Here is an 11,168-nt window from a genome sequence, read left to right as displayed (position 1 = left end):
CTCACTGACGAGTTGAAAAAAGCTATCAGTCGCTGTTGATATGGAAACGGGATCAAGGTGTTAAAGCCAATTACAAAGTATTAGAAACTGGATCACGTGATTCTCTCGTAGGGAGAAGTGATTTTGGCAGAAGAGTTAGAATTGTGCTAAGTTGCCATAGAGAAAAAAACTGCGATTATTAATTCACGTGGATTCCCTCGTACTTTTGCTTGAGTTCATTCAACTGTAGCTACTTGGATTTTCCGCTAAATTTAAACCCTCTAAAAAGATATAAGAATAGATGCCCCAGAAAATCTGATAAAAAAAAAAAACTAACTACATCGAAGTCTTTAGAATGCTTGCAATACTTTCTTTCCAGTTAGACAAGATCCTTTAATTTAAAGTAGTACTGAAAAATACACATGGAAACAATTAAACCAAACAAATTGACCTGCTTTCAACTGAATGGCTTCATAGCTCTGTTAGTTAGCGCAGAGGTCTTGGGTTCGGATCCCTTTGAGGTGTCTAAGGGCCGATTTACACGATACGATTTTGTCGCATGCGACAAGCTCACGACAGGCCTACGACATGACTTACGATTGTCGCAGCGTTTTAAAACATGTTTTAAAATGCTACGACTTTTTTTCTGGCGTACACAACAATCGTAAATCATGTCGTAAGCCATTGTCGCATGGGACAAAGTCGTACCGTGTAAATCGGCCTTATTAGCCCTTTTCACGGTTAGTTTTTCTCATTTGCATTTCAATGCAATCTAACCTGGATGCGAGGCAATTTCGGGTTGAAACGACAAAATAGCCCGAAATTGACTCGCCTCCACGTTAAATTAGATTGTAATGCAAATGACAAAAACTAACCGTGAAAAGGGCCTTGGAATAAAAGCAAGGCTGGAGTTGACCTTGCTTTGATACAAACCTAACTGCTTTTCCTATGTAAATAGAAACTCGTCAGCATTACAGCATGATTTACATAAAGAAATCAACGGGGATTGTATCAAAGGAAGGTCAACTCCAGCCTAGCTTTGATTCAAAGGCCTGGAAACTTAGCACAGATCTGTAAAATGATCTTTAGGTTTAAATTGTCCAGGTAAGAGCGAGGGTCACTTCCCTCTTTTGTCTATAACCCGCATTTAATGTATAAATTCATTTCAAAGGGCAGTTTCATTTACAGACAAGACAGCACAAGACCGTTTTGTTTACCAAATTTACTTTAATTTGACTGATTGACTCTAAGAAACGTTTACACTGTTACGTCAGTTTGTCTATCACGTCCCACTATTTATATTAATTATATATTTTTTCATTTTTTTGGGAATTTCCTCAAGTTTTGTACTTTCTTTCTTGAAATTATATGTAGGTAACTTTAGAACGAAATCACTTTGCTCGCATCGTCCAAGGTCTTTTTAAAGCCGTGAGTAAGCAAAAGCTGAAATGGCGGTTACGTTCCAAGCTAGTAAGCGGAGATTTACATCTCAAAACCCTAAAGGTTAATAGCAAAGCACTTTAAAGTGTAACAATGACAACTCTTCTTTTGCAACCATAGTATGTTTGACTAAACATAAAAAGGGTTTGCGAGCTTCCTTTCTAAAAAATGATGATTTCTCTCCTACATGTATTTTGTTTCCCCCTCAATTAAGAGGAGAAGCCAAATGACTGATTATGTTTAGCTGGGCCACTATTAAGCAAGGGGTCACTGAGTTAAGGAGTGTTTATACACCCTGATATAGCGTACTAATACTCCAACATCTTCTCTTCCATGCCACAGCTACGTGACTCGATGTAATCTTAAGCCCCTTGCCGTATGATTCCTCTCCTGGATATATTTTGTTTCCTCCTTAATCAACAGGATATTTTTCTACCACTTTTCGATGCCGCTGTTGTAGTAGGATTAAAAAGGCAGCATCAATCATACCGAATACTCGGTGATGATCACACTGGATTTCGATTTAGGTCTCCGAAATAAACTACTGCTAGTGCCTACAAAATCTTGGAAAACGTTCTGCTTATGATCGCTAGCTAACGACTGTCAAACCTTGTCGGGTTTGTTTATATTTTACTTCGCAAAGCAATTAATTATTGTAGCAATTGTTGTACTAATGAATATTCTAAACAATATTGACTGATGTCGAAGGCAAAAAGATATTATTTTGTTCTGCATTAGCACAGATGTCGATAGTGATTGCCAAAACATGTCACAATAATTTCTCATTTAGTTAGTCTGGAATAAAACTGAGACTGATCGATTCCGTGATCTTTTGGAGTTTACAACATGAGAACAAAATTGTGTGTTAGGGTTGTCTGTCTGACTGTCTACGCCTTTTTTTAATCGACCTAAATATGAATTAGGACTAGCTTTTGAATTTCACATTTTCTCTGACTCTAAAAACTAGTACTGTTACTGAATGACAACTACTTCAGCTAGCTTTTATAATTTCAGACTTGACCACTTTCTTGTTGAGGCCTTTGCATTTGTGGCCCCACGAACTGCTCTTGCGTCATTTTCAGTTTCTGCACCCATGTCCTCAACTCCTGAGTATTTTGCTCCATCGTACTTTGATTCGTCTACCAACGGGAGGTACTGCAACATATAGAAATAAGAAAGGTTTCCTCAGTATCATGCAATTAGTTTTTACTTCTTTTTCTTTATTTTTTTGGCTTGAAATAAATTGTAATCAACAAAACTGAAATTCATCCTAGAAACGTCTTTATGCCCATCACTCACAACAAAGAGACCAAAAACTCCGACGATAAAACACTTTAAACCTCACGCGTTTCTCGTAAAGAGTTAACACACAGATATTTGAAGAGGAAAATGATGACATTGATAGGATATTGAATCAAGTTGCCTATATAGGTTTCGAACGATCCAGTGTGAATAGGTAAAAAAAGGTATATAACGCCACAGGGAATAAATACTTTTTGTAGAATTTTGAAAACGTGTCATAGTGGGTAGCCCTAGAGAAATAGTAGCATTCTAATTTGAATTTGACTTTACGTAGCACTTAACTCAATTTATTACACCATTTTACATGTACAGAAACAACTTCCAAATAAGCCAACTTCATCTCTCAGTTCTACCTTTAGCAATTGCACTGATATCGCCGAGTTTCCCTTCTTCCCGTTCATAAAAGCAAAAAGGAATCCATGGTTCGTCATTCAGAAAAAAATCCTATCCAACGTTCCCTTCATTTATCATCTTCCTAGAACCCGTTGCAACCTTATCATTATAATAATCGCTAAAACTGGACATTTAAAAGAAAAGGAGTTTATTGTCCAGAGAAAATTAAATGGATTTACGTGGAGTGTGACATGTCTAATTAGTTATTTCCCACGATGCAGTTGGGGCATTCCTGTCATCCGGGACTTTCTCTAGCTCTTATCTAATGCAGAAGACAGGCGTAGGGCCTCCTTCAGTAACTAATTCAAGACAGTCAAGATCATTTTCCCCTCCTCTTTTCTTAGTTTCTTGTGGATGGCGGGTGTGCCCTCACCTTTGCTGGAATCATGCCTTCTATATTTAGTTATTTCTTAGAAGGTACCATGCTGATTTTAAATAAACGGCCTAGCCCAGCAGAGCTCGACCAAAATATCCCAAACATATGTGGTATTAATATCTGTTTCCAAGAAAACAGAGCTCGCTCCAAGCGACGCCTTGGCAAAAATATCAGTCTTTATGCATGGCGCATGAAAAAAAAAAAAAAATAGCACCTTGAAAACGTCTTGTTACTGACCTCTCCTTCGATGAACGAGCGCAACCTCTTGGAAATATTTACGAAATCAGGGCGGAGTACTGGGATCTCTTGCCAGCACATCTCCATCAAGTTATACCTGATGATAAAAAAAGGAGGAGGTGAGAAGCCTATATCTCCAGCAATTCTTCCTTCAACCCTTTCGCAAGAAGGTTTATGCTTGGATATTTTTTCGCTGCAAAATGCATTGATTCTACGTTTAAGGTCTTGCGACATTTTTTGATGGATATAATGCCATTGCTTTTGATCGGACATTCTGATGTTGACTTGAAAACGTATTGAAAGATATATTAAGTTCTCCGGTAAAGTATAGCACTAAACACTAAACATGACAGAGAGAAAGTATCTCGTTATCCCAGACGGTTAGTGCTTATACAGATAAAAGAGGTTCTTGACATAGAATTTATCTGCGACTTGTTTCTTTGAGAAAATATAAATGGTACATTCGAACACTTTAGAACACTTTGTTTTAGGGTGCATAATTACAGTAGGAAAAACTGTACTCTCCCTTATAGCCCTGCTAAACTAAGTTCGATTATCCGGAAATCGATTATCTGGATTTCGCGATTAGTGGACTAGCCTTTCTGGTCCCATTTTTTTCATAAATATTAATTAGTCACATTCATTATCCGTAGAAAAGCTATCTTACGCCGAACTGAGAGATATAAAATTCCAGTCAGGACTGAATTTGTTTCGCATCAAAAGACAATTTAGGGCAAGTTTATTGCTCGAGTGATCTTAAACGCGCCTAACACGCACCGTAACTAATGCAGTGCATTTCATTGAGCGTTCATTGGCTCAGAGTTGTTTTGTTGCTAAGTGGAATTTCACGCTCTGCTTCCCCTATCAGCGTTGGTATGATAAACACAAGTTTGTGTCATGAAAAGTGTTTCCATCATGTCGACAAAGCGTAAGCGTTCAATTCTTTCTATACAAGATAAGCAGTCAATAATTCTACGATTGGAAAAAGGCGAAAAAGGAACGAGCTTATCCAGTGAATATGGCGTCAGTAAACAGCAGATTTCGGACATCCGCAAAAACAAAGTCAAGATTATGAAGTTTGCCGACAACTTGGAGATCGATCATGAACTAAAACGAAAATCATTGAAAGTTGCACATGATGAACAGCTGGATGAAGCCCTATACGCATGGTTCATACGGCAAAAAAAAAGCAAAGCACTTTCACGGTCAATTACATGAGGAGAACGCGAACGGCGAAACCTTCAAAGCTTCGACAGGATGGCTTGAGTCTTCAGTCAGGGGCACCCAACGAGAATATAGCTCAAAACCACTTAAACATAGCATTGTCAAACGTATTTTAGTATTTAAACGGTAGATATAGGCATATTTTTATCCCCTAAAAATTTTTCATCTGTTCGGATTTCCTAGCTGAAAGTGTAGTGATCCGAAAATTATAAGGATCAAAACTTACCTTTTCGAAAATTTCAGCCAGAAAAAGGCTCCCGAAAATTCTAGGTGACCTTTTTAGGGTAACAATCCGCTAGAAATGGGTAATTATACCATGTTTTAGATGTTCGAAAATCCTAGGATATATAGTGTTTTACAACAAAATTTCCGAAAATTGACGTTGGGTGCCCCAACAAAATCTGGTTGCAAAGTGGGGCCAATCCATTAGTTGAAAGTTGTTCTTTGAATGGTAGACTAATTCTGATTATGTCAACCTCGTCAGTATTCAGTGAGCATAGTGGAGAGAAATACTGACGAGAGCTACATAGTCACAACCTCATTAAAAAGCTCTGGGAACGAGGTTGAAAGTCAGAATTAGTCTACCATACAAAGATCAAGTTTCAGCTAGATCCCAAGCCTAAAGAAGTCAAACCATCAATTGTCAATCAGCAATGCGTTGTTTATCATTTTGTATGTGATGTGTGCGATGCTACAAAGCCCGAAACCTTTTTCAACGTGTTGTTGAACACAAAAATTCGGCAACCGGCAAGCATTTTCATGAAGCGCATGGTAGGGGCAATCTTTTGAATGAGAGCCATTTCAAGATTATGAGAAAGTGCCAAGGCAAATTTGATCGTTTAGTGTTTGAAATGCTTTACATCAAGAAATTCAAACCTAATTTGAACTTCCAAACGGACTCCATACGTGCGAAACGTTTTAACTTGTAAACTATTTTCATCTCTTATTGTTCGCCTTATTATTTCTAGAACTTAGTTTTTATACATTTTTCACTAGATAATGACGTACGGTTACGGTAACGTCGAAACGTCGTCGATTATTATTCAGCTTTTTAGATCTTAGAAAGTGTTTAAGAAATGTGCTGACGCATTTTTTTATTGTCAAAAAGTTATTCCATGAGCGTGTGCTGGATATGAGATGGTAAATAGCCAACGAGACGCGTAGCGCCGAGTTGAATTTAACCAGTCTCATATCCAACAAGCGGGAATGTAATAATTGTTTCATTAAATTATCAATAAACACTGAACGCTTGGACACTTGCAAACTAAGACCAATCAGTTTCCAGCTTGGCAACACCAGACACAATCGGTTTCCACATTAGGTCATGCGAGAGGCGGTTGTAGCGGAAAGCTTCAGGGGGTGCCCCCCCCCCCCACCTCCCCTCCAAGATGACCTGCAGCCTTCTAAAATAAGAAGGAATTTGCAAAAAAAGGCACCCGTCAGTTTATTACTTTTTTAGGTGCGCACACCCTTCTAAGAAAAATCCTCTATTCGCCCCTGCATAAGTTATATGAGTTGATAACCGAGATTGAGTGAACTCATCAGAAAGCTAGCAACGAAATATCCAAGGTTGAAAATTTAATAATACTTTATATTTCCGACAATCAGAGAGTAACTCATTGTGAAACAGTCGTTATTCCGCCTGACCAATTACTTTATTATGTAATTGCTAGGAAGTGTCCAACCACATAAGTTGAGATATTTGTTCTAGTCTACGGTCATTTGTTCACTTCTTTGTCATAACGTTTGCCCTGAATTCTTTCCTTTAAATAAGAAATATTGCCTGGAGTGCACTATGATTAAAATAATAATAAATAAATAAATAAATAAATAAATAGATAATCTTGGGTTTACAAAAGACGAATTGCTTATTTTTAAAATGTGGACGGTAACTTACAGGTTGTTGGCGATGTGTGCAGGCTTCGGCATGCGATATCCTCTTTTCAACTCCTCCATTGTCTTGCCCTCAGACCAACCAGGGTATGGTATGCCTCCTATTGATTGTCAAATGTTTTGTTACTGTTTTTGTTGAAATGAGATACAAATTTAGGCTTTAATGGAAGATGGCGCCTGAAGACGTTTACAGAGGATTCGTAGTACTAATCACGTAAACAAATATAAACGTGAGAATCAAGCAGAAACTCGGTAAGCAGCAAAGTGATTATAAGAAAAAATAAACAAACACACACAAAAAAAAACAAGAAAATCCAGTAGATGGGAGAATTTCCATATAAATTCACCTGAAATAACAATTTTAGGTATCGAGGGTTTAGAACAAACCAAAACCGGCCAACAAACACAAACACACAACCAAACATACCGCGTTTAGCCATGGGAGATAATAATCGAACTCACACATCCTTGCGATATTCCTCTTAATTAAAACCTTTTAGCTTAAAATAATTTCATGGGTACCCACCAATTGTGAATATCTCATAGAGAACGACTCCATAGGACCACCTGTAAGACAGAAACACAAACATACGCACACACACGTTTTATTTAGGACTGGGTTGCAGGGATGCATGGTGCAGGGATGGCGCAATGGTGAGAGTACTCGCCTACCACCAATGTGGCCCGGGCTCGATTCCCAGACTCGGCATAATAATAATAATAATAATAATAATAATAATAATAATAATAATAATAATAATAACTATTAACCATCCATGGCGCTCTTCATCCCAGCTACAACGTAAGCCATCTGTACTTACAAAGAAGAGAAGGAGGGCGTAAACTAAGTAGTGTTGAAGACGCCATAAATATTGAAGAAAGAAATATCAATGTCTACATCAGCCAGAGCCAGGAACGTTTGTTGAAGGCTACACGGGAGAGGAAGAATGTCGATGAAATTGAAACTTCAAAGGAGTATAAGGAATGGATAAGGAGGAAAAGAATTGAGGACTGGTCTGGAAAGCAGCTGCATGGGCAGTTCAAGGGAGAGAGAGAGGACCTATCTGGTGTTTCCTGGAATTGGATAAGGACTGGTGAACTGAAGAAGGAGACAGAAGGGCTTATTTTTGCCGCGCAAGACCAGGCACTAAGAACAAACGCCATAAAAGCCAAAATCGAAAGCCAAAATGTATCGTCCAAATGCAGAATGTGTGGTAGTCACGATGAAACTGTGCAGCATATTTTGTATAGTTGCCCCAAGCTTGCACAGACCAGGAGCCCATCACCCGGAGCGTGCAACTTAACTACACTTGTGCAACGGCGTTTTCACAAGTAAGGTTATTTTTAGATTGAATTTCCCGCTAATGAGACTCCCACAGGAGCCCGATGACCAATTACAAGAAATTAAGCTGACGTCATAGGGTCACCGAACCGTAACTGACTTTGTTTTTTGACCTAATTCGCGGGAAGGGCTAGTCTAAAAATAAACCTACTTGTGAAAATACCGTTTCACAGACGCTGTATGGAAGTTGCACGCTCCAGGATGGGCTCCTGTGCAGACAGAATATAAAAAGAGACATGATGTTGTTGGGCGGGTCATACATTGGGAGTTGTGCAAGGAGTATGAAGTTGAGTGCAGTGACAAATGGTATGAGCATTCCCCCAAAAGCATAGAGGAGAATGAAGAAGTAAAACTGTTGTGGGACTTTACCATCCAAACAGACCATGAAATCCATCACAGGAGGCCAGACATTGTAATTCAGAAAAGAAGGCAAAGGAAACAATCATTGTGGGCATAGCTGTTCCCGGAGATAGCAACGTACGGCAAAAAGAAACTGAAAAGTATAAAAAGTACCAAGACCTGGCAAGAGAGATTGAAAGGATCTGGAAATCAAGGACAAAAGTGGCGCCAGTGGTAGTCGGTGCATTGGGTTCAGTGTCAAAGAAGCTGGCAGGCCACTTGAAGCAACAAGGAATTAAGGACCGAACAAGAACGATGCAAAAGTCGGCACTCCTCGGATCAGCACATATCCTCAGAAAAGTGCTGGAAGTCTGAGGTCTCGGGATGAGACTTGACTGGATATTTCGCCCCAGGGAAAAACCCTGTGCTCAATTCTACATAATATTAATAATAATAATAATAATAATAATAATAATAATAATAATAATAACAACAACAACAACAACAACAACAACAACAACAACAACAACAATAATAATAATAATAATAATAATAATATAAGTGAAAGAAGACTAATGAAGATGAAGATGATTCAACGGTACTCCATAAAAATTAAGATATACAGACGACTGCCAGTTACTGTAAACACGGATCGGACGGAAATGTTACACCCAGCAACTTCAGACTGGGATTTCTATCTATAAAAGTAAGAGGAACTGGTAAAGCCTTAGTGGGTTTGCCTTTTAGAAGTATCTTCCACGTTTTCTTGAAGTTTAGTTGCATGCGATTAACAGTTGTCCATTCAGCAATAGATAAATAATTAAATCATCAGCAAATTTTACAAGCGAATTTTGATTCGGTGCGATGACCTTAATATCAATGACTATGATAGAAAACAATATATGGCCTAATACAGTGCCCGGGACGACACCTCTATTAATGTTTAAATGATTCATAACAACGCCATCAACAACAACTCTTTGTTTTCTCCTTGTCAAAAAACTAATAATCCAGGCATCATGTGTAGGTTGAGTTTGTTGATTCTCTACTATTCACAGAGAGGTTTTTCTCCAGACATTCCGGTTTTCCCTGGCTCTCCTCAAAAACCAACATTTGACTTGATATGCCTTGATTGTTGATTTCAGTCTACAGTGTCTCCAATCTGTACTCCCGCCTTAGAAGGACTAGACATGTAAATAAAGTTCATTCCTTTTCTTTCCTTTACTCAAATATAGTATCAATCGAATCGAGTTTGCACGCAGAAACCAATGCGACTAACTATTTATGTTTATATACCTTAAACCGACCAAACGGGGTTGACAAGAATAGCTTTCCTCTTAGGCGCTAACATTATTGCATTTCCTGACCTGATACAATTGTGTCTTAGGCACTAAATACTTCAAAAGTCTGGAAATTTAATCGTCAAAAGCACATACACATCACTTTTGCTTGAGAGATTTGCAGGATCTCCAAAGAGTATCTCAGGTGCCGTCCACTTTATTGGCATACAGCCCTAGGGAGAAAACAGCATTGCATTTTCGTGTTAAAAACAGAACGTCAAAGAGGTACACAGCGAACAAAGTGAAAGGGAATCCATCAATAATGTAACCCACCTTTTTGGCATTGCCATGTCCATATTTAAAGTTCTGGTAAGCTAACCCAAAATCAGTGACCTTGCAAACACGGTTTTGATCAAGAAGTACATTTCGTGCTGCAAGATCACGGTGAATAATCTACAAAAAGCAAATAATCAACGTTAGTCATGCTCGCGTATAGGGTAATATGTTCTGTAATCCCACCTGTAGTGAAGAGGTGCGATTTGCATTTCCCTATCAACAAGAGGGCTGCAAGCAGGTCCAAAGTTAAAGCTTACTCGAAATGACTCAGAGGAAGTTAGTTAGTAGGTATTATACATTGGTGTCACAAGCTCGATTTTGATTGGCTATAAGCACGCTGCTAATTCTTGCTTGCTCTGTTTCTCCTACGTCATACCTATCGACAATAGATTTTATATACGTAGGATTGACGTCATACACAGACAATAGTTTTATGCATGCAGAAGTGACGTCATCTGACACAGTAACCAGCAGAGAAGAGGAAAGAAACTTTGCCAACCGCAGAAACGTTCTTTGAGCTACCGCTCATCCAAAGAAATGGATGAGTCAGTCCTCTTGTCTTTACAAATGCAACTCAGGAATATGCATTTTGCAGTTTGCAGTTTGTTGCAGTTTGTGTTATCCGCCTCAGCCTTCGGCTTCCGCAGGTAACACAAACTTTGGCCTTGATAATTATCGCTATCATGGGAAAACCGAATCCAATAATTGATAATTAACTAATATGATTAGAAAATAACGTAGCCAATGTTCCCCGATTACTGAGTTGAAAAGATGACTTGAATTATCATGACGACCACGGCTGGGGCAGATCGCACTATGTAATATCAAGGCATAGCTCGGTGCATGGTTCTCCAGCGTTATCCCAATGTAGAAAACCCAGTGTTTAAAGCGCGCGCTAGTACGTGTCACCTACAGCAATCCATTGCTTTTCGATATAAGAATATTATAGCAAAATGATCACACATTTTTGTCTACATAATGTCAAACATTACAAGGAGTAAGCATATCGCATGATGCATTTCGTAGA

The 11,168-nt window shown here is 38.6% G+C and overlaps 1 protein-coding gene across 1 annotated transcript in view; it reads right to left on the bottom strand.

The window, feature by feature from the left end:
* Window positions 1-2,306: 2,306 nt before the first annotated feature.
* The window catches only part of LOC137988802 (tyrosine kinase receptor Cad96Ca-like), a 17,665-nt gene continuing 8,803 nt past the window's right edge, over window positions 2,307-11,168 (bottom strand). The window contains exons 4-9 of the mRNA XM_068834756.1: window positions 10,139-10,258; window positions 9,962-10,038; window positions 7,371-7,411; window positions 6,849-6,945; window positions 3,728-3,824; window positions 2,307-2,574 (exon numbers count right to left, since the gene is read on the bottom strand). Of these exons, the coding sequence (XP_068690857.1) occupies window positions 2,422-2,574; window positions 3,728-3,824; window positions 6,849-6,945; window positions 7,371-7,411; window positions 9,962-10,038; window positions 10,139-10,258 (585 nt within the window). The 3' untranslated portion in view covers window positions 2,307-2,421. The remainder of the gene's footprint in view (window positions 2,575-3,727; window positions 3,825-6,848; window positions 6,946-7,370; window positions 7,412-9,961; window positions 10,039-10,138; window positions 10,259-11,168) is intronic.

The sequence above is a fragment of the Montipora foliosa genome, unplaced genomic scaffold (genome assembly GCF_036669935.1).
Source record: "Montipora foliosa isolate CH-2021 unplaced genomic scaffold, ASM3666993v2 scaffold_427, whole genome shotgun sequence".
Lineage (NCBI taxonomy): Eukaryota > Metazoa > Cnidaria > Anthozoa > Scleractinia > Acroporidae > Montipora > Montipora foliosa.
The sequence above is the reverse complement of the archived record's forward strand: the minus strand, read 5'-3'. Positions and strand labels throughout refer to the sequence as shown.